Source organism: Vigna radiata, chromosome 5 (genome assembly GCF_000741045.1).
Source record: "Vigna radiata var. radiata cultivar VC1973A chromosome 5, Vradiata_ver6, whole genome shotgun sequence".
NCBI classification, from domain to species: Eukaryota; Viridiplantae; Streptophyta; class Magnoliopsida; order Fabales; family Fabaceae; genus Vigna; species Vigna radiata.
The window spans coordinates 36,229,518-36,253,568 of NC_028355.1; the positions used below are offsets into that span (position 1 = coordinate 36,229,518).

At 34.9% G+C, this 24,051-nt stretch overlaps 2 protein-coding genes across 2 annotated transcripts; both read left to right on the plus strand.

The window, feature by feature from the left end:
• The first annotated feature begins 1,220 nt into the window (after positions 1-1,220).
• Positions 1,221-7,278, plus strand: LOC106762870 (RNA exonuclease 4). Its single transcript, XM_014646976.2, has 9 exons — positions 1,221-1,371; positions 1,458-1,527; positions 1,644-1,722; positions 1,964-2,045; positions 2,809-2,917; positions 6,274-6,362; positions 6,467-6,531; positions 6,632-6,710; positions 6,971-7,278. Exons 1-9 carry the CDS (start codon positions 1,318-1,320, stop codon positions 7,139-7,141), a joined length of 798 nt encoding a protein of 265 aa, XP_014502462.1. The 5' UTR covers positions 1,221-1,317; the 3' UTR covers positions 7,142-7,278.
• A 4,068-nt stretch (positions 7,279-11,346) lies between these two features.
• Positions 11,347-22,457, plus strand: LOC106762827 (reticulon-4-interacting protein 1, mitochondrial). Its single transcript, XM_014646908.2, has 7 exons — positions 11,347-11,794; positions 11,980-12,207; positions 15,790-15,863; positions 16,024-16,183; positions 17,185-17,304; positions 17,448-17,556; positions 21,646-22,457. Exons 1-7 carry the CDS (start codon positions 11,573-11,575, stop codon positions 21,825-21,827), a joined length of 1,095 nt encoding a protein of 364 aa, XP_014502394.1. The 5' UTR covers positions 11,347-11,572; the 3' UTR covers positions 21,828-22,457.
• The last annotated feature ends 1,594 nt before the right edge of the window (positions 22,458-24,051 follow it).

Below are 24,051 nucleotides of genomic sequence, written 5' to 3' on the forward strand. Positions count from 1 at the left end.
CCCATAAGATTCCCATACCTATTTCTAAATTTCACTACCCAAGACCTCTCTATTTTAAGCTTAAAGTCTAAGTAACTTAATTTATACTCTCACCACCACTTGAGTTCTATTTCAAATAATGAAAGATCCTCATCACACACAAACAACACATTATACAACAACAAATACATCCTCATATCATTTACAGAAATTGATCGATTAGATTTGAAGATCTTAACATTGTGATCGTCTAGGCACCTCCTGATCATTAAACAAATGACTTAGGAACAAGAACATTTAGAAAGAAGGTAGAGAACTCTAGAAAAGTAGTTTTTAGAGAGATGGTGTATTTTAAAATAATGAAACTCGTTTATAGCAAAACTATTTATAACTAAACCATTTAATATTAAACCAACCGAGTCTCACTATTTTTAAACTATCACCACTTCTAAAATATCATTTTCTGGGGTTTTACATTCACCTTTTAATTTTTCTCTTGATTTGGAAGTTGTGATTTGTTATCTATATCCCTCACGATGTTTAATTATTACTTTACCATAATTTTATAAATTTATAATAATTTTATAATTTATAATTTTATAGTTCTATATTCTATAATTCTATAATTTTATAATTTAACTATTATTTATGTGACAATTTTCATTATTAATTTTATATTTTTATAATTTTATAATTCAACTATAACTTATGTGACTATTTTCTTCACTAATTTTATTGATTATAATTTTTCTCATTTTTTTTTCAATCTTACATTAATAAATCTTGACATTTTCTTAACTAAAAAAATTCCTAATTACCTTTTCTTTAATAAAAAATATCTAAAAAACTTTCAAGAAAGGTAAGGAGTGTTTACTAATGTCATTATGCATGTCAACCATGAGAGAGGATTCATTAGTGTACAATACATTATTTTTATCCATTCTCAATTAAAAAATTATAACTTTTTAATATTTAATGTATCATAATAATTTAATAAAGACTGAATTAAAATTTACAAATTTATCCGAAACTTGAAGCTTAGTTAAACCTAATTTGATTCACTTAAATATTTATCTAGTATAAACACACATAGAAAAACTAATAATTTTAAATTAAAAAGATGTAGTTACGAAAAAAATACCAATAATGAATTTGAATATAATTTTGAGTATTAAAATCACATTAAAATTTATCATATAAAAATCAAATCTTAGATGGTTGATGTAATATAATTTGTAGGTGCCTCTTATTTTCTTTCTTTTGTTTCAAGTTGAAACTTTTGAAAGCTGAAACCCTGATTGTAAACTCGCACAGAAGACGCACACTTGCGGCGAACACATGAAGAAACCGAAGCAAACTCAGTTGAATCCGAATTGGCTTCAACTACAACAAGTCCCTCTTCTATTCTTCTTCTTTCTAGCTTCTATTCGACATACTCATGTCTCTACCTCAATTTATTGTTGTTTTTCAATGTGCAGAAGCTGAATGACTCTAAGGCTTCAAGGTCCTTCAAAACTTCAGATAAAGTTACCCCAGAATCAATATTGGGTAAAAAAGAATTGATTTTTGCTTCTGGGATTGGATTGTTTTGGTATAAGAGGTGTGAACCCTTGAAAATAATGTAGCCGTGTGTGACTTTGTTTTTTTTTTTTTTTCTCTTACAGGGAAACGTAAAGAGAGACCAGACGAGGAATCCAATGATAGTCAGATTAATCCTCTTACTCCTGTAAATAATGATTCAAGGTGACTGCAGTGAATTTTTATGGGTTACTTTTGTAGTCTTATATTGTTTCGTGTATGTGTGAGTGAATTTGAGTTGCATCTATATGATTAACTGAACGAGAGTTTAATACTTGATTATTTTGAGTTAGAACTTGCTTTTTCTTGTATGGAATTTGTTGATCCTATCCAGGCGTGCTGTTATTATGGAGCTTTCTGCTCATTTTAAAGTTCAGTATCCTTTAACTTATTAACCATTTGGCAGTCTGACAGATGCAGTGGCCATGGATTGTGAAATGGTTGGCGTTGGTCAAGGAAACAAAAGTGCTCTTGGAAGAGTAACTCTGGTATTAAGTTGTTCCTCTTCATCTTCTGATTATTATCTTTAGATTTTTCCTCCCCATGTTACTACATTGATTTATTCATGTCACTACAAAGTACAAAGAATGTTTATTGGCCAATATGAACTAGTAACTTATAATTTTTCCCTTTTCATTGTAAGCCGATTTATGGTTTATGGACTATGGATTAGTGTTGCATTTTACCTTTTCATTCCCAACGTAATGTCCATGCAATGCAGAACCCATACTTGATAACATTATAAAATTATTTTGTGAATTTTTTTGGGGGGCTATTTTTCATACATAAAAGGTTAGATTGAAAGCACCAGAACATCCTGTATATATTTGAAACCTAATCAATCCTAACTTTAATATGTAATAATTCATAACTTTAAGACTGAACTGCTCCTACATAGTGAAACTATAATTTCACATTTAACAGAAAAACCAAACCAATGTTATTAAAGGGTGGTGCCATGGCCACCATGGTGGACTGGCATGCAGATATTTTGCCAACTGATTCGCAATTTGAGAAGATTGGCCTACTATGGTGATGCCATAAGCCACAATGACAAGTTTTATGGCAGAATTTTGGCCTTCCATTGTACTCTCCCATGTTCCTTGATAATTCTGAACCACACAGTAAACAACTGAACATTGACTTCCAATTTTCTTTGGCATAAGTAATTTTTACAATTATCATTAATATGTTCATCTCCCCTTGCCTTGTTAAGTCTTTTATTTCTAATATTGGTTCAGCTGATGGCAGGTCAATAAGTGGGGAAATGTTATTTATGATGAGTTTGTACGGCCAATGGAACGGGTTGTTGACTTCCGCACTAAAATCAGTGGCATAAGGCCTCGAGATCTTAGAAAAGGTTTGATATTCTTTTGTTTATGTTAGAATCTTGTAGATATGTTATAATCCTTTAAGTATAGTTGTGTTATTAGCCTAAAACAGGTTAATTGAATATTCTGTTATGTGTCTCCTTTATAAATTGAATATCTTCACTATGGTCTAAACACATGAAATTTGTCATATGCTTTCTCAGTTCCTCTCTTCTCTACTTGGTGTCAAGAGCCTAACAAGAAGGGAACTCTAGTATATGCTTTCCCTACGGGCTCATTGCTCATAGGGGTAAACTTTTAGAAATTATGTTTTTCAGTTTATGTTTCTTGCTATGCTGTATTTCATAGTTCACCGTCATTAACATTCCCTGTTGGTTCAATTAGCTGTTTCTGGCTGTTGACCACCACCACTGACTTCACCTTGCCTTATGATAACCAACCTTAACAATTGCTCTTCCATTGGGTGGTTGACATGCCTAAACCCCACTCTTGACTGTTCACATCTTTGCCACCACCTCCATTGCACATGATGACACCTCCGATGAGCTTTTCAACAAATTCTTTTGTGATCAGACTCTGCTCACTATTCTAGTTTTGGATTTGTGGTCTTTCTTCCATTCTAGCACCATTTGGTCTATGTCCTTTCTATGGTTGGCTATTCTTTATTTAACTAGCTATTCTCTGTTTGGCTGGTTATTCTATGTTGGACTGTTTTCCACACTGCTGGACTGTTTCTCTCTCTCTCTCCGAGGTTGATCCATGACGATTCTGAAACCCGATGCTTCTTTTCACCAACTTTTTCACTTCCCTGCTATTCTACTGACATGTTGGATGACAATAACTATGACTTTTGGGCCCTAGACCTCAAAATTTGGATCATGAGTCAAGGTTATCTTGACCACATCTTACCATTAAAGAAGACACTGTGGTGTTACCTGACAGCCCTAATTGCAGGGAAATCTGTGCTCAACTTTGTTGGGTCATCAAGTCATCTATTTCATTTCTCCGTTAAATAGATTTTCTGCTTCCACAATACATTTGAATTAGTTTGGACACAGACCAAGTCAATTTACAGTAATGACAAAAAAAAATTCTATAGGGTATGCCAACACCCCATGGATGCGATTGTGTCAAAGACACTTGATGGAACCATGTTGAACTATCTGGGTTGTATAAGTGCCTTTCATGATTTTATTTAATGAACTTCTGCCTCTTGATGTGAGCCCTGGCAATTGGAGAATCGTCTTGTCCTTCTCATGTTACTACTTTATATGGCTTACATGCAAAGTACTCTTAGGTTTGGGACTAGATTTTAGGATCTCCTCCTGTTGCCTTGTCTTTGCTTGCATTCCTACTAAAGTAACACTTATAGTGAGTCTGACCTTTGTACCATCTATCTTTTTTAGTTTTTCTGCCATGACCTCATAGGTATGTGATCATGGTCACACTCGCAAAAACAATGATGTTCGTAGGTCACGATTCAAGTGACTGTTACTACAAAATTGGTCGCATTAATGATCGCTATTATGCTCAATATGGTTGACCCCTAGAACAACTTATGTGGTAAACTCTACTATAAATTCTCTTGCATAATTTGGTCCTGCAAAATATGCTTTTGCTTACAAAGTACAATTTACAATCTTCAATGATTTCCTTTGATAACATGGGGACCATTAGGCCTCTAGTTCCACTGCTTTTGATGGTCATACTGGTAATTCTTCGGTTGGCATCTCTCACTCTTTAGGCCCCTGCATCCTTGATTTTGGGTCCACCAATCTTGTAATTGATAATAAATCCTTTTTCGATCTCTTTGTCACAAATGGTTCTCAAAAATAGTCCTGAGGTGTTTGTATTGACCTCTTCCCTTTCTTTATATTCATAATATTCTTTATGTTTTTGGGGGCTCTTTTTAATATATTGTTCATTAGTAAACTTACAAGGTCTCTTGGTCGTGTCTTATGTTTTACTAAAGATTCTATTTGCTTGTAAGATTAAAGGGCAGGGTGGACAATTGGCTCTGGATGCAAGTCTCGTACCCTTTATTAGCTAAAAATACCTTCTATTATTGGATCAGTGACAACATCCTCATGCTTGAGTCAGGCTTAGGTAGAACATCCAAGTATTGATAAGTTGAAACAATTAACACTAGTCTTTCCATGTTAGAATCTTTGTTTTGTGAGTCAAGTCAATTAGCTAATCCTATTCATAGATTTTTTTTTTCCTTGTTGCACTTAGTTAGGATTTGTTTCCTTTTGTATTAGTCAACTTAGATGTTTGGGGCCCAAGTCATATTTTTTCTATGTCAATCCTTTTTGCATGAAATCAGAAGTCACTATGATGTTCTATTCGTGTTTTACCAAGTGATACTGCATGGGAGTATATACGTACTCAATTCTAGACCTTTATGACATCTCTTGGTGTGTTGTGTAAAACATTTAATCCTTGTGCTTTCCAACAAAATGAGGCCATTGAACAAAAATCAAACACCTTGAAACCACACAAACTCCTCTTTTCCCCTCTCACCTTCCTCATTGGTTTTGGGGTGATGTACTTACTGCATGTTATCATATCAAACACATACCTTCCTCAATCCTGAAAGATAAAATCCCTCATGAAGTTCTATATGCTCACCACTCTATTCATCCTTTATTGTCTTAGGTCTTTGGTTCTACGTGTTTTACTCATGGTCTTGGTTTTGTCATTAACATATTCTCTCCATTGTCAGATAAAAGGCTATATTCATATATTCATATTATATATATATATATATATATATATATATATATATATGCCGAAAATCTTTCCAAGATATTTTTTTTGTTCGGATATTAAAAAATCTGCTTTTACATAAGAAAAAGAGTGTATATGAAGCTGAAAGGAAAAATAATCGTGAGTTACAAAATGCCTAGATTCCTGAAAACAACTTATTTTTCAAATAAAACCTTTACTAACTCTCAGGTGATCAACATCTAGCCTATTTTATGATTTTCTTTTTCTCAACAACTGAAATTGAAAAAAAAAATGAGCCATGTCTGCACTAATATTTAGATGTTATGGTTCAGGTACTCAGGCATTTGCACGTCTCAATTTCTAGAAGCAGCCATAATAGTTTTATTATAGAGTAGTGGTATAATGATATACTTTTTCATTCATTTGAGACACACGATAACAGTAAAATGGTTATAATATAAACTTTTGTATTTTTTCATAAAAGAAGAGAATAAAAAGTAAGGAAAGGTAATATCTAATAAATGTAAAAAATTTATGTATGTCAAAGAATATTTTTCTTTATTATAAGTTCGAGGACCAGGCTTTTCCTAACCACTTCTAAGATTCTTATGCCAATAAACTAATACAAGTTTCAACATGATCACTAAATTTGTAGCAAAGGATTTTTGGACTGCTCAGAAGAAAGTGTCAGAGTTGATCAATGGAAGGATCCTTGTTGGTCATGCCTTGTCCAATGACTTTAAGGTCTACATTTGAGTGATTATTTCTTCAACGTTCTCAATTTGTGTGTATATTTCTCTTTTCAGCCTTTGGTGTTTAAAACTGAGAATTGTACTGTACTTCTGCAGGCATTGTTATTAAGTCATCCCAAAAAGGATATACGAGATACCTCCGAGTATCAACCATTTCTAAGGTGCTGTCACCTAATTGCTTCATCTACCTATCATTTTTAGGTTTACATTCTAAGCGTTCCTGTTATTCATTCTAATAAATTTGCATTTGGGTTTAAGCAGATCAAGTAGCAGAAGAGCACTGCGACATCTTGCTGCCGAACATCTTGGCGTGCAGATCCAAACAGGAGAGCACTGTCCAGTTAGTCTATCTACCTTTTTTTTTTTCACTATCCCTCCTGTCATTTATTTATCAGTGACCAATAACAAACTATTACTGTGTTGAGTAAATGGCAATTGTCTTTCCAGGCTAATAGTTGGGCTAGCTTTAAGTGTTTGTGCCGTTCTCATAAGTTCGAGTTTTTGTTTTTCATTTATGCAAACCTGCATATTGTTGTTGTGTCAGCTTGCTGTAGCTCTAAAACATGAAATAAAAAATCTAACAAAACCATATTGTTTCAGATAGAAGATGCTCGTGCTGCTATGCTGCTTTACCAAAGACATAAGAAGGAGTGGGAAAAGAGCATAAAAGATCAATTTCGGTTGAAACAGAAGCAAAGGAAATCGAAGCAGAAAAAGAAGCACAAGATTGAAGAAGCTTCAAACGCAAACCATGTTGAAATTGAATCATAGATTTTTGTGCCCTGTTGAAAACATCTGGTCAGGGGACATCCCTTCAATGCTTGTTGTATTGCTTAGATTTGGACTCCAAATACAGTTAAAAAAACAGTATTTTCCTAGTTATAAGATCATTTTTTTGCGGTGGGTAACGTACTCTTGTTCTGTTTTGCATCCAAGTATAATTGGTAGGGAAAAGCTGTTCTCAGTTTTATTGAGTAGAAGCTATAAAATACCAGTACTTTTATGATTGATAATTTATAACTTTTGTTTTGACAATATTTAATATACATTATTTCAATTTTGATTTATACAATAATAATAACATATTTATTATGTTTTTAAGAAATTTTATATATTTTTTAATATATGTATATAACATCGTATTTTACTATTTTTAAATTAATTGTATAGTGGTATCAAATATATATTATATAATCATACAAGTAGTGTATAATCTAACATCTTATTTAAATAGTATAAATATAAAGAAATTATTATATAATCAATAAAATAGAATCATTTACAAACGGGAATTAGAGAGTCTTATTAGAGTTGTTTAAACATAATTATAAATCAAGTTTTATATACAACTTTGTAGTTCAAAACTATTTACAAATTTGGTTATGTAAAAAGAAAAGAGCTATATTAAGGTATTTATACACCTGTGTCATCTTTACCTAGAGTCTGCTAAAAAAAAAATGTCATTTTCCTATGTTCACACACTAGATGATTATTACTCAAAGTACCAACCACACATGAATAACCAAGCAAAGAAACACACAAAAAGGGTAAACTAATGTAAAAAGAATAAAAAATGGAATATTAAAATTTCATTATATATCATATTTCACACAAAGTAAACCAATAATCCTAATCATTCCATGGACTTAAAACTGACTATCCAAATATAGTATGAATATCAAGCTATGGTAAGTCATGCACTTATAGTGACCTCTACTGTTTTGTAAAGCTATTGCCAATGAGTTTCACCCCATCACACACACACAAGATTAATATGTTCCGCGTCTTAGGCCATACTGCCACTCTCTCACTGCCAAACTCAACTCCTACACACAAGCATCTGACACAAAAAAGTGTGTTGCTCCAGAGTCATACAACACAGAAAAACATCTACCATACAACAAACAATTGCTAATGACGAGATTACTTGACCCGCCTGCCTCTGCCCCTAACATAGCATACACTCGACCCGACGCTTGAGGTTTTCCCTCTACTACGACTGCCCCGACTATTGAGATTGAGAACCTGTCCTCCTGAACATGGGACAATATTTGCCAAAATGTCCCTCCTTCCTGCATATGTTGCACCTCTTGAAACCAGACATCTGAAGACAAGCATACTAAAGATGTGACCCCCTTACACATGTGGCATCTCACATTGTTTGTATACCTTGACTGACCGGATTGCTGAGAGGAAGACCCTCAAGACCCATGAGAGGGGGGCCTAAAATAGGGTTTACTTTTATCCACTTGACTCAACCTGGACCTAGATGGTCCAACAACTCTTTGAGGTTGTCTTTGTTGACTCTCAACCTCATTCTTCATCTTCTCAAGCACTCTCGCTCTCTCCACTAAAGCTGGAAACACCTTTATACACAATCTCGCTACGAACAACTTTATGTCTCCTCTCAAACCATTTTCAAACTTCCTACATTGCACTCCTCATCCATTGTTAAGGTATGAAAACAAACGAGGTGTTTAAACTTGTTTGCATATTCAGACGTCGTCATCCCTCCCTGTACTAGTTGCAGAAACTCACTTCCTTTGCAAACCTCACATTATAGGGGGAATACTTTGCACATAACTTTGTCTTGAATAATTCCCAAGTGATAATTGTTCCACTCCCTTCCAACGACATTCTTATGCTACTCCACGAATGACTTGCTTCCATAGTAAGCAAGTACTCCATGTAAGCTAACATGTTCTATTCTAGACATCTCTTTGCATTCAAAATTATTTCCATGTCTCTAAACCACTAATCGACTTCATCTGAGTTTGTCTTCGCATTGAACTTTGTCGGATGATCGGTAGAGAGTGGAGGATTCACTATCGTGATCTCCTAAATACTTCTGATCGTTAAACAAATGATTAGGGAGTAAGAATTCTTAAAGAGAAGGGAAATAAATTTAGAGAATGAGTTTTGGAGAGATGATGAGTATTTTAGATAATGACACGTGTTTATGAATTTCTATTTTTATTATTGAATAATTTTAATATTAAAATATCCAGTCTCATTATTTTAAAACATGTATTAACTCTAAAATTCTATTTTTTAAGTTCTTACATATAACAAAGTAAAAGTTATGTTTTAGTTTAAATTAAATCAACAACCTACTTTAAAAGAACTTTTATGTAGACTGATAATATTCTTTTTCATTTAGATATATAGCATATATCATTATCGATTAAGTTCGTGTTTGGATTTACTATGAATTATCTAAAGTTATGTTGAAATATCAATTAATTTAGTTTGTAATAAAATCTAAATGTTAGTTCTAATGTGGCGGAAGGATTCTAAACTTATAATTAATTGAAATATAAACAACTTTAAATTTTATTAACTAGTGGAAAAGTAAGATTTTATGATGACCTATTATGACTAATAAACATCACCTATCATAATAGGTTGATCAGTAGCATTTTCGTAATAAATGTAAGACGTAGGTTTGAAGACTAGTCATTTAACACGATGAAAAACTTAAAAATAAGTTTAAAATATATTATGACGTCCCTATGAAGACTTGTTATAATATACTTTATTTTATATATGAGATATTATGATAAACTCGAAATTTTGTTGATAATATATTATGATTGGTTTTGAAAAACTTGTTATAATATATCTTAAGTCCAATTTTTTCATTTCATTATGCAATCTCACTCATGATCCCTGAATACAAAGCCATTTTTTTTTTCACTTTCACGTTCTCTTTGCAATCCCTAATTTCTCTTCTCCTTTGCATCTTTTCTACTCTCGTTCATCATTCACATTTCCTATGCAATCTTCACTCATTATATAACTCCTAAATCCATTTTTTCAGGTTTCACCTTGCAACCATGATTCCTAATTTCTTTTCCTTAAATCCTTTCTTCTATCCTTCATCATTTTCAGTGACCAAACCATCCACATGGAGTTTGCTGGTCACTATCGTTGAGTTCGCTGGTCACCTTCCTAAGTTGTCGTTCATGTGCCCCTTTCGTTCTAAGTTTTTTTTTGGTCCGGTCATAGATGTTTCTCCTGAAAGTCCTTTTGAAAGTGTTAAAGATGATGAACCAAGTTCTGTCAAGGAGAAAACATGGGTTCCTGATGAAGTAAGATTTTAAGATACACATTTTTGCTAAAGAAGTTTAAGCTTGTATTTCTATTTTTGTCCCTCATCGAATCCCTCAAGCCCGTCTATCTTTTCACGATATGTGACTTTGCTCTTTCAACTCTTAACTTCTTATTCAAATTCATTCATTTACATTTTTTTAACGTAACATCACCATTATCACATCAATTCAAATTTCCTTTCCACCTATGCGAAAGATACATTCATCTACATTTTTTTGTTACATCATAAATGCACAAATCTATTATGACTGTTCACGTATCATAATCATTTTACTTGTCATAGAAAATCTTTTATATATTAATGATTGTATTCAAAAATAAAAATTAACAAGGTAATTATCTATTCAAATACACCTTAGCCCGTATATTTTTTTTTTTTATGAAAATGAATTATTCTGGGAGGTTAATACCATTAATAAGGTTATAATCTTCAATCTAGAGGATAAAATATTCGGGTGTACATATGGTATATCAGAAAAAAAAAAATTACAATCAAGTGTTATTTTCTGTTGTTTTTTTTTCTTGTAAGATTGTGTTAAGAACAAATATGTTGTAAGTAAAAGTTCCTTTGCTCAAAATCTATCTCTCTCTGTACACAGTTTAAAGTTTTTGAAAGTATACAGTTTTCCTTAATAAATAAACTGTTAAGAACTTTGTTATGTTTATATCCAAACAAATATAATATATTTTTTAATAATGATAACATTGGTATAATCTCCTAACCAAATGAATAATACAGTATTTTAGAAATACTAAATTGATTTTTTCTTTAATGGTAAAACTTATGACAAGTATTTAGTTGACAAATTTTTTATTAAAGAATGGTTTTTTCTTACATATAATATAAGCATTCGCAACGACCCACGGCGCGACTATGACCAAAAGTTTAAACGAAACGCAACAACCACCGCTTCTCTCTCTGCGGACCAAAATACAGACACGTTCCCCTTGTCTCTCTCTCTCTCTCTCCCTCTTCACATGGTGCACATGCACACACACACTCACCTTCACTTAAAAACCCTAAACCCTAAATCACTGAGGTCCAATCCAATCTAAATGCTTTGAAATTCAGCCTCAAATACTGAGAAGATGCGGATTCCGAGCAATCGCGAGTTCACGAGAATAACGCCCTCTGCTTTCAGTTATCACCGTTTCAAATCCTACGTTTCAGACTGCAGAGCGGTGCTTCTTCCCTCCTTCGGTGGGCCCCACCTGCTCGAGCTTCGGTCGAACGTGCAAGTCCCACAGCTGAAGCCGCACGAAGTCCTCGTACACACGCGCGCGGTTTCCGTCAACCCCTTGGATACTCGTGTGAGTTGTGTTGCAGTTGCATTGCTTTCCTTGAAATGCTCTTGAACTGACCTGTTTTGAAGAGTTTTTCAGCTGTTCTTGGAGTTTCTTGAACTGTTATGAAGATTTGTTGATCTTTTGCCATTTTTTTAACTTTGTTGAGAATTTTCTGAGCTTTTTTGAAAATTTCTTATTGTTTGTCTCAGATGCGTGCCGGTTACGGGCGTTCCATTTTCGAGAGATTGTTGCCTCTCATTTTGGGGCGCGACATCAGTGGCGAGGTTGCGGCCGTTGGGGCTTCGGTGACGTCGGTGAGTGTGGGAGAACAGGTTTTTGGGGCTCTGCATCCCACTGCTGTAAGGGGCACTTACACGGACTATGCGATTCTCTCAGAGGATGAGGTTACTCCGAAGCCAGATTCACTTACTCATGTGGTATGTTGTAGTGTCTTGAATATTAAATAGTTAGGTTTATTTGAGTCTATGTTGGACTATGGAAGCCGTTTGCAATCCATATGTGTGAGGGATTAAATTTACTATGATCGATTGGTGTGTTTGGCTATAATTAGTTACCTGCAGCACTAGGGAAATAGAGGGGCTAAGGAAAGAAACAATAGAACAGAGAGGAAAGGAACTCAGAACGGAGAGATAAAATCTTTCATTTCTGACTCCACTGTAAGGAGATCTATTATAGACAGTTTGTTGTGTTTACCAACCATAAGGAAAAAGGCAAATTTGCATAGATCAATGCTTCCTATTTTTTCCCCTTTTATCCTTATGCTCAAGGTTATCAAATTCGAGAATTTACTTAAACTTATGAAACTCGACTCGAAAACTCAATTTAACTTGTAAACTCGTAAGAATTTACTTCAGATAAAAAAATTTATATAAATAATATCTTATAAGTCTACAAAATTATATAACTTTAAATAAATAAAATTTATAAATATATTGTTCATAAAAATAAATATTGTAAAGCATAAATACTTAGATTATTATCATTAATTTTGATGCATTTCATTAAATATATAATGAAAAAAGAATTGTAGCAGTGGCAAGGACATAGGTTTTATTGTTTAGAAAAACAATTTCTTTTACGTATTACAAACCAAAACAATACTCAACTCACAGCTTTGTTAAAAAAAATAACTTCACTCAACAGTGAGTGATGTAGTTGGAAGGAGGCGAGACCAATATGCGTGGCAGTAAGCGTGATGGTAGATGAGGCGGCGAGTGTGATGGTAGGTGTGACGACGAGTGTGAAACAAACATGACGACAACCACAAACGGAGCGCAGATGGAGCGTGAATGAAATGCGATTGAGTGCACACGATGGCGACCTGAAGGAGGCGAGGCGATGGTGATGGCCATGGAGAGAGATAGAGGGGCGCAAGAGATAGTGACAATTAGGTCATGAAACCCTAAGCTTGTAGAATCGCTCCAAACTCATGATTCTACACTATCCTACTGATTTCACAGTCGATTCTACCAAGTTTACGCAGAAAACGAGTTTACTTCCGAGTTAACTCGGAAGCTATGTTTGGAAACGTAAACCCGTACGAGTTTAAGAGTTAACTTGAGAGTTTGATAACCATGCTTACGCTTATCCTCATAAGTATCATAATCTCCCATCCAAATGGGTTTTTTCTTCTTTCTATTGGGTCTCATAGCCTAGTTTATTATGACATTGTTCCTCTTGGGCCTCCTCATTATGAATCATATCATCCCCTTCCCAATGGACAAATACCTTGTCCTCAAGGTGTAAGTTGGGATAATCTTGTAGCAAGTCATCCAAAAGCTCCCAGGTAGAGTCTTCAGGAAAGTGGCGTTGCCACTAAACCAAAACATACTCTCTTGGTGGGTCACCTTCAATTTTGGAAGCCACTACAGCCGTAGGTACAACTTTAGGTTGATTGTGAATAGAGTGAGGGGATAGTTAAAGCTCTCGAAGATTGTCATCTCCACAGAAAGGTTTATTTTTTGAAGCATGAAAGCTGGACGAATTTTAAAACTTGAGACAGATCCAACTCAAAGGCATTGTCCCTAATGCACTTGATGATAATGTATGGTCCATAAAAACGTTTGTTCAACTTTTAACTCTTCGTCCTATTACATAAACTTGCCTATGAGGTCGTGGGTTAATCCACACTAAATTACCCAATTGAAAAGGATGTGGAATGTGGTGTTTATCTGCATAAGTCATGTTGGTTTGAGCTTTAAGCAAATTAATTTTCAATTTGGCCAAAATGTGATATCGGCTCATGTTCCATAGCTTCAACTATACCATATCCAATAATGTACTGAGGTAAGGAAGGTGGTGGTTTCACATATACCACCTGATAAGGTATCATTCCGCTGATGTTTGGTATGCTGAATTATAGTGCCATCCAGGCCAATGTAATAACTTGCCCATTGAGAGGGTTGATGGTACACAAAGGCACAAAGGTATTGTTGCAGTACATGATTAACAACCTCAATTTGACCATCTCCTTGTGGATGATAAGCAGTAGTCATGTGTAACTTGGTGCCGCCGAGCTTGAGTAATTCTTACTAGAAATGGCTCATGAATATATGATCATGATCTGATAAAATGCTCTTGGCTATTTCATGGAGTTTGCATATCATGCAAGCAAACAAACCGGCTACTTGAGAAGTTGTGAAATTAGTATGTCGGGTCCCAAATTGTGCAGCCTTGGAGAAATGATCAACAACTACCAAAAGGACATTGTGATTTTGGAATGAAGGGAGACCTACTATGAAGTCAATGGGTATATCTTCCCAAACTCCTGAAGGAATGGGCAATGGCTGTAGTAATTAATATGGTGGATGCGTGGGAGACTTAATTTGTTGACAATTATACACTTGTCAACAAAGTAAGTGACGTCTAATTTCATCCCAGGCTAGAAAGTTTTTTCAAACAAGCATCCATAGTGGTATAAGGATAGATTTGGCGTAGAGGTAATCTTTTCCACAATAAAACAAACACCTCTAATTATTTGATAGTCAGAAAAAACTTTGAGGATTTGTGTTAGGTTTCTATGGTTTAAACCTTGTTGGAAGTCCCACATCGACTAGACATAAGCCTAATTTATAATATATAAGTGGGGTGCAGACCTCACCTTACAAGCCGGTTTTGTGGGGTTGAGACATAAGTCCAATTTATAATATATAAGTGGGGTGCAGACTTCACCTTACAAGCCGGTTTTGTGGGGTTGAGTTAGGCCTAGAACCCACTTCTAACAAACCTAACCAAACGAACAATCGCTCACACAGAAGTCACACACAGAAGACCAAAGAATGCTAATCTTGTATTGTCGCCCTGTCTTCCTATGTCGCCCCTTCTCTCCCTCCTTGCCATTCTACTAGTATTTGTTGAACCCGCTCTTCCCTTTACTGTTCTTGTCTTTCCTCCAAAACCCTCATTGACCAGAAGGTTGGCCCTTCAGCTTGTAATTCGGGAGACAACTCCTTTTCAACCTGCTGCACCCCCACTGCCTTTTTGAGCTGGGATACATGAAACATAGTAACTGTGTCTGGTAGTTGCAACTTATAAGCCACTTTCCCATCTTGTTGCACAACTTGAAAAGGGCCAAAATAACGGGCTGAAAGTTTCGGATGCAATCGGGATGACATCAAGGATTGCTTATGAGGCCTTATCTTTAGGTAAACCCAATCTCCCACCTTGACATCCGCCGGCTTCCTCCTTTTGTTTGCATGCTATGTAAGGAGATCTATTATAGATATAGTTTGTGTCTAACCAACCATAAGGAATGTCGTATCATCAATCCATAACAGTAATTAGCTTTCATTAATTTCATTTTGTACACCAGTTTAGCTCTCTAAAGTAATAGTTATGACAATAATATTTGTCTTTATATGTCCTATACATTGGTTTTACTTTCACTCTTTACAAAATTAGTGGTTTCTACATTTAGCATTTGGTTATGATTTCCCCTTGTTTACTTTGATCATTGAAGCCATGCTTTTTTCTTCTTTTTTCCCCTTTTAATCTTGTAGGAAGCTAGTGCCATTCCTTTTGCTGCATTGACAGCTTGGCGTGGACTAAAATGTACAGCAAGAATAAGTGAGGGGTATGTTTATATTGATGAGATAATAATTTCCATCAATGGAAACTAATTTTTACTTATTATTTTCTGTTCATTTTTTCTTTTGTATTTTATCACACTATAAATTCAGCTTGCCAAAAGCTCTCGTTCCACTAACTTATATCCTATAGCTTATCTCAAACAGACAAAGGATATTAGTAGTGGGAGGTGGAGGAGCAGTAGGGTTGGCTGCCATTCAACTTGCAGTAGCTGCTGGTTGCTCTGTTGTAACTACTTGTGGAAGTCAAAGCGTAGAGAGATTGTTAGCTGCCGGTGCAGAGCAAGCTGTTGACTATGTTGCTGAGGTGGTGTTGAAACTTCTTTTGTATAATTTTTCCAGTTATTAGTTCAGATATTTCAATTGTGACAAATATTGCTATTGAAGCTTTTTGTTTGAAAAAAATATATGAAAGGGAAAATAAGAATACTCGGCATACTGGTTTATCAAAGATCGAATAATAAGATGCTAGAAAATGAAATAAAATAGAGATTTTAAAACAGAAAATAGTTGTCATTTGATGAATGTGGAAAATGGCTGTTGCCATGTGGTCATTAGTAAGATGACTTTTTTTTTTCTTTTCAAAATAATTTTTAGTATTAAGTTTGAAGTTAGTGAAAATAATTATAAATGTGGATAAGTGAGAACTTAGGGGGCAATTAGTGACTACTAATATAAACGAGATATCTATTTAAATTTAATTGTTCAATAAAGAATTATATCAAAGAGCAATGGCAGCTAAGGTCTTATCTTAATTTAACTTTTTCTCTAAGATGTACAAATAAATCTTAATCCCATAAGTATTGATACTCTATCCTCTATTACTATCATAAGTAAAATTTGAGTATTAGTATATGAGCCAATAAGACCTAATTGTTGTAGGATTGACTAGAGATAAAACTAAATTATAACATATAAGTGGGGGCAAACCCTGCCTTATAAAGTCAGTTTTGTAAGGTTGAGTTTAGTTTAAACCCACTACCTTAATATGGTATTTGAGCCATAAGAGTCTATCTTATTTGAGATTTGGACTTATAATGCCACCCGCTATTGGGTCCCCTCGATTCTCATGCTTGATGTTCTCGGCGTGAGGGGTGTGTTGGAAATTCACATTGACTAGAGATAGGATTAAATTATAATATACAAGTTGAGGGCAAGAGTCACCTTATAGAGCCAATTTTGTAAGGTTGAATTAGATTTAAATACATTACCTTAATACTAATTAACATAAAACCCAAGCCCAAATGAAATCCAAGACATGTATATGAAAATCAGTTGTTTTCTTTTAACTTAATTCTGGATTGACAGGATGTTGAATTGGCTGTAAAAGGGAAGTTTGATGCTGTTTTGGATACTATTGGTGTGTCAGAGACAGAACGTGTAGGCATTAATTTTCTGAAACGAGGTGGACATTACATGACGCTTCAGGTAGGATATGAAAATTTATTACCTTTTTCATCCTTATTATACTTGCAGTTGTAGTCAGTTCATTGGCAGAGTGACCTCTTACATGTTTTTCTTAAAAAGCAACGACTTTGCTTCAATCTCCTATGTTTGCTATTTCATTGAAGGGGGAGGCAGCATCGTTGGCTGATAGGTATGGACTTGCTATTGGGCTTCCAGCAGCTACAGCTCTTTTATTGAATAAACAGCTTCTATACCGGTGCACTCGTGGAATAGGTAGAAATGTCCAGACTATATACGATTTTGTTTTGATAACCTTGAAGTATGTTACTTCATTTCCTTTGAAATTTCTATATTTTGTTTGACGTTGATTGGACTGGTATCGTAACAGCAAAAAAAAAAATGGGTTTTTCATTGAATGAAACGTCGGAGAAACCTATGAATTGATACGTAATTCCAAATATTTCGATAGGTCTAGATCCACTTCTTGTACTGCTTTCCGATCACAGAATCCCCTAGGTAGCTACTGGTCTACAGTTTATAAATGAAAACGATGCTTGACTGGCTTAATTAGTTGCATTGCAAATCTATTCTTTCTAACATAAGCTTGTGTATCTCTTGGACTAACTTAGCTAACCACTACAGAACTAATTAATGGGTATCTATCATACTCTCACCTAAAGTTTCACCGTTTCCTCAAGGTGAACTGCTTCGGAATGCTCAAATAAAGTTCCCCTTGTGTTCTTATTGATGACAGAATCATGGTAGTGACCAAGTCAGCAAGACCAAAGTTAACTTCTAATCCTCCTAGATTAAATACAAATGTGATTGTAGCCATTCATGTCTAAGACTGTGTTTTCTGAAGCATTTTTTACCATGAAAGTGAGTATTGTAGTTGCAGCCTTACAGCTGAAGGTTGTGAAGGTCATCTATCTTATTCTGTTGGTTCTGGTTGACTAGGATGTCCGGAATACTCAGTTACTGTGACTTCCTGTTTTCTTTTCTTTTTCCCATTTTATTGTATAGGGTTGAATTTGTTAATTCTGAAAAAAAAACACCATTTCTTTCTCCAGGATTCCAGTTCTTCACCTTCCATGATCGAATATGATTCTAGTAGCTCTTAACCGCAATTTCCTCATTGCTCCAGCCTCTTTTTCTCCCTTTGATTGTCCTTTTGTCGCTATTCTTATTTTTTTTTCTAGGTCCATCCACTAACTATTCTTTCCACCGTGATTCTTTTCTTTGCTCTTGATTTTCATCTTCACTTCTATTTTCTTCATCCAACGTGAAATATTGGTCACACTTTGCTCTTTATTGCTGATACCTGTTCCATAAACATTGGAAACAAATACTGTGATTTTTCCATCCACCTATTGGCTGAAACTCTTACTTCCCTTAGCTAACATGATCGTTTCATAAGAGGATCATCTGTACTTTTTGCCATAGTTATTTCTCCATCTCCTTCAAAGATTCTATTCCCTGCCCCCAATGATTCCAATTGTAACATGTTTCAGGTGTCATCTTTTCATTTTGGTGCCGCATGTCTTCTATTCTTGCTTCAAGCCACTGATTTGACACCATGATATTCCCTTCACAGATTTCCAATCAAGAACGCTCTAACCAGTCTGTCCTTAATGCATCCACAACTATGGGCTCAATTGCTCATGTATCCATTGATAGTGTTGGAAGTTCCACATCGACTAGAGATAAGGCCAAATTATAATATATAAGTGGGGTGCAAACTTCACCTTACAAATCGATTTTACGGGATTGAGTTAGGCTTAAAATCCACTTGTATCATAACATGAGAAAGGACAGTTTTTATTGAATGAAATTAGGGAAGAAAGCACCTAAGAAGAACAAGATTCTAGATATTTCAAGAGGCCTGGATCCACTCCTTACATTGCTTTCTCAAGGACAAAAGTTCTCTGAACTGCTTTTAGTTATTCTTATTTGTAGGAAACTACTGGTCATAACTGAAACCCACCTTAATGGGCCTACATAGTTAGTTGCAAGCCCATTTCCCTTTTTTCTAACAGAAACCCTTTGTTTTGTTGACTAACCTAACATACATGGTACTACTGTACAACAACAATGACAACAAAGTCTTATCTAACATAGTACTAACATAATTGACATAAATAAAGGATATGTATTGAAGCACATCTAGAAGAGAAAAAAGAAACAAAAATGTTTTCATAAACAAAAATTAGCTCATGTAAGTTAATCTTTTAAAGTGTTTGTAAGGAAGTTTGTGGAGAAAACATGAGCTAATTTTAGTTTATGGACAAAACATATTTCATTGTTTTCTTTTTTTTTTCTCCTAAAGAGTGTTGAAAGTTCCACATCGACTAGAGATAAGGCCAATTTAAAGTATATAAGTGGGTGCAAACCTCATTTTACAAGCTAGTTTTGTGGGATTGAGTTTGGCTTAAAATCCACCTTTTAACATGGTATCAGCCTGGTTAGAGCCTATCCTAGGGAGATTTGTGTGGACATATTGTTTCACCCGCTATCGGACCACCCATTAATGTCTAGTCTCACGCCGGTTTTGTGGGGTTGAGTTAGGCTTAAAGTCCATTTCTTAACATGATATCAAAGCCTGATTAGAGCCTATCCTAACAATATTTGTTGTTTGTTGGGTATGTTGTTTCACCCGCTATCAGGCCGTTATTGGACCACCCATTAATATCTAGTTTCACGCTCAAGATGTATATACCTCGGCGAGAGGAGGGTGTGTTGGAAGTCCCACATCAACTAGAGATAAGGCCAATTTAGAGTATATAAGTGGGTGCAAACCTCACTTTACAAGCCAGTTTTGTGGGGTTGAATTAGACTTAAAATTCACCTTTTAACAAAGAGTTTGTGAGGAAGTTTGTGCAAACAAACTTATAGTCTTTTTGCCAAGCCTAATGTACATTTTATGCCAATTCTCTCTTGTCGTCTATAGTCCACTATAGGCTAAAGGAGTGAATGGCTGAGGTGGAGTTAAAAAGTTATATATTATGTTTTTTTTTTTTGTCAGCAAGAAGAAATATATTTAAACAAGGCAATTGGGTTGTCCCAACCTATATTCAAAGAGCGGCATATACAAAACAAAAAAAAAGAAAAGATAAATGCCACCTTATGGCATCTTTCCCTGCAAAAACCTACTGAGACAAACATTTTTATTTCTGACTATCTTCAACCCCAGAACAACACAAGTCCACCAATTCAGAAAACAAAACCTATGGTACAGGAACCAATTTCAAGATACAAAATACATTAATAGAATAGTAAGAGTCCTGATTTAAGTAAAATAGATGCATCATGATAATATTATCTCCTCTAGTTCAAGTGAGTTCAACTGTTGCCACTCGCTCCTTCTCTGCCTCTGAGTTATTCACATTCTATTCTTTTCCAAGAACACTTCTAGTCTTGGATCTCTGCATACATTGTTTTTGATGTATTGATAAAATTTGGAGCTGAACAAACTTAATGAAAGGAATACAAATTTTGAAAATGGGTTCTGCTGTAATTTCCTTGTACTCTATGCATCTGGTATTTCACTTACGGCAGAAACCAATGGTATACAAGCTGCTACAATCTTTATTATTGTACAATTACTCTGTCTTAGAATTAAACTTTTAAGCTTTCAGCAAAGAAATCAAGACAGGCATAACCCAACTAAAGGCCTTGTAGTAGGTGACTTGATTTAGAAGGAGATAGCCGTTGAGACTTGAATGAAAAAATCAACTAAGTATTTTTGTCATGTCAGTAGACATTGGTATCTCTATGATACGATCTTCTATTATTCGCCTGAATAAAACAACAAAAATAGAAGATATTTACTAGCATGCTAAAACTTTGGACGTATTTTTGGTTGTTAAAATTTGTTTTGCAACTTAAAAAGGCATCTTAATTATGATGACATATATAAGAGGATAGCCAGATTAAGCCTCTCTAAAAACCTTTCAGCTTCAGGTTTTTCTAGATATCAGATATTCATAAATGATATCTTTGCATTTTTTTGGAATGAAATATGGATCTATTAGATGAACGGCAATTTTGGCTTGCGAGATTGACATCAAGCTTTCTTGATGCTTGTTATGTAAATGAAGCAGAATTAAAGATATCCTGTAGTCAAGTCCTGTCTCGCATCTCCACCTTGTAGAGAAAGCGAAAACACATTTTGATTTAACAGTTTAATTTTTTTGTGCTTGGTATTCCCTTTTGATTTTAATTTAAATTTTCGTTGGTGTAAGTTAGAAACCAAGGGTGGTGTTTATTTCGTTGTTTTAACCTATACTGACAAATTCCTGGCGAAGTTGTTTTTTTTTTAAAAGAAATGTGAAGCCAACTCTCCTTCATTCATTGTGATTACAGAATACTCATGGACATACATGAGGGCTGACTCAGACGGTTTAAATGAGATTAGAAAGCTATGTGAAGCTGGGAAGATGAAGATACCTGTGCATACAACGTTTCCCATAACACAAGTAAAAGAGGCCCATGAGGCAAAAGACAAGAAGCTCATTCCAGGTAAAATAGTTCTGGAATTTGATTGACCTCACGAAGCTGATGACAGTCGCTTAAACTAGGTTTTTTCCCTTCATTCTTGAGTTCTCTTTTCAATGGAATGTTCCACATTTAATTGACAAATCAATAGTTTTTTTTTTTTTTTTTTTCTTTCTGGGTTTTCACTATATGATAAAAAGTGGGAACTCTTTGTAAATTTTTTATTCAGAATATATCCGGTCATAAAAGTCTGTAAATTGATAAGTTTGTGACACATGACGACCTTTCTTTACCTTTACAACTGTTAAAGTTTTAGTCATGTCCACTTGTGTTGTCGTGGAAGGTGTTGACATGACGTTATACCTTCATAACCCCCATGTGTCAGTTGCACTCACTGTCAGTAGCCAATCCATGTTCGCTTGAATTGTGACATCGAAAGAGAACATTGGTAAATTATTAGCAGAAAGCTTGTTCATTGTATTGACGTATTGTGCTACTAGGGAGCGGAGAGGTAGGCATCATTTGCTGTTCAAATGGCCAGATCTTAGGAACATTATCGGCCAGCATTTGTCTGCTTACTTTTTAATTTATTTGAACTGCTAGGAACAGGCTATTCTCTTTTCTTGATCACGTGTGGCATTCGTGATTCAAATGTTAATGAATTAAAACTTGTAACCTCACTTGGACACAACTATTCAATTATTTACGGTCTGGTGGGACACAATCTAACATCGACTGCATACACACTTTGACAACTCCCTAACACTGGTCACCAAACCAGCTTGCTGGGTGGAAAACAATTATTTTGAACTTTTTGTAACACTATAAATTAGGTCTTCACCTTTTTTTCTACTCTTGTATTATATTACCCTAATCAACTTCGTAATTATCATAGTTTATAAAAATGTAAAGGTACCTTAAAAAGGCTCACTGGCCACTTTACGGCATCGGCTTTACCTCAACCGGGCCTCATGCAGAAAAGCCCAAAATACCAGACAAAGTTAAAGTGCCTTGCAATGTAAGTCCATAAAAAATATTATTGCACAATCTGCTTTTCATAGATGTCTTTCCATAATGCGTTCTTAGTATCAGTTTTGTCAAGTTGTGTAAATGTTATGGTCAAACCCCTTCTTTTTAAGTAACCTTGACCCACTTATTTAAGTTGGCTATCATTCAGCTTTGGAGTTAGGATCTTATGATCAAAGAGTTGTGCGTGCTTCTCTGAGTGGGTTTCCATGTAGCTGGACCACACCTCTAACCTAAACCTATTAAATGCTTTACCTTGTTGCATGTGACGTGAGTCTTGAGATGATGGTTCAAGGTTCTTCACCAATCTCTCATTTTACACTAAAATTTAATTAAGGATCCTGCAGAAATAAAATATTATCAATAACTAGAAAGTTTAATTTATTAAAATCTGGCAAAAAAAAAATTATCTGTTACTTTTCATTTTCAAATTAATGGTGGTCTAGATGTGCTAGTTTGTTTTCATTATTTGGCAGGCAAGTGACTAACCTATTCAAATAGCTGCATTTTATTAATATCAGTTTATAACATTTTGGCAAAGGCAATGAAATGAATGAATGGATATCTCTGCCACGCGTCACATGTGCACAGATTTCTATGATATCCATGGGAAGCATAGTAAACGGCACAGTCCTTCGCAAATGGGTCCCTATGTTTGTTTAAGAATCTTGCATCTACTCTCCTTTTCATGCGCGTGCCTGTACACACTTTTTTTTCCTTCCCCGTTCTCTCCTTTACATTCTTTATTCAATTCAAACATGGTAAAATGATAAGTAATGTTTAATCTATTGAAATATAAAATATTCATTAGTACAAAATCATCTTATACTCAACTTCCACATTCTCCTACGTAGCTTCAATCACCACCATCAGTCGTGTCTTCGTCAACGGCTGTAAACAACTCAGTTCATTTCTTGAAACTAGCTCATGTATTCCATTGTTAAAAAGATGGTACTCTGAGTAGTAGACAAAAAAGTTGAAATATTTGGTGAAAACATAGAAGAATATGGTGAAATGCAGCGAAAGGCGCGTGGAGTAAAAGGAAAGCAGTGGTGAGTGAGATAGGGGAGGAACAACTTAAAGGATGATTGGAGGCAATGAAATTGTTAAAGCTTATATCGTGTGGTCACGTGCGGTGCACCTTCCTCCTTCTTCTTTTCACCTCTCCCTGTCTTATTCCCACGTGACGTCTTTCACGCACACCCTTCTTCTATCTTCTTATTTCGTATCTGCCACTCCCACCCCATC

Excerpts from the sequence above, each read along its gene's own strand:
- LOC106762870 (XM_014646976.2), top strand. The coding sequence starts at position 1,318 with ATGAAGAAACCGAAGCAAACTCAGTTGAATCCGAATTGGCTTCAACTA. Across the intron at positions 1,723-1,963 it reads CCTGTAAATAATGATTCAAG|TCTGACAGATGCAGTGGCCA; the intron begins GTGACTGCAGTG and ends ACCATTTGGCAG. Across the intron at positions 2,918-6,273 it reads GCCTCGAGATCTTAGAAAAG|CAAAGGATTTTTGGACTGCT; the intron begins GTTTGATATTCT and ends CTAAATTTGTAG.
- LOC106762827 (XM_014646908.2), top strand. The coding sequence starts at position 11,573 with ATGCGGATTCCGAGCAATCGCGAGTTCACGAGAATAACGCCCTCTGCT. Across the intron at positions 11,795-11,979 it reads TCAACCCCTTGGATACTCGT|ATGCGTGCCGGTTACGGGCG; the intron begins GTGAGTTGTGTT and ends TGTTTGTCTCAG. Across the intron at positions 17,557-21,645 it reads CCGGTGCACTCGTGGAATAG|AATACTCATGGACATACATG; the intron begins GTAGAAATGTCC and ends TTGTGATTACAG.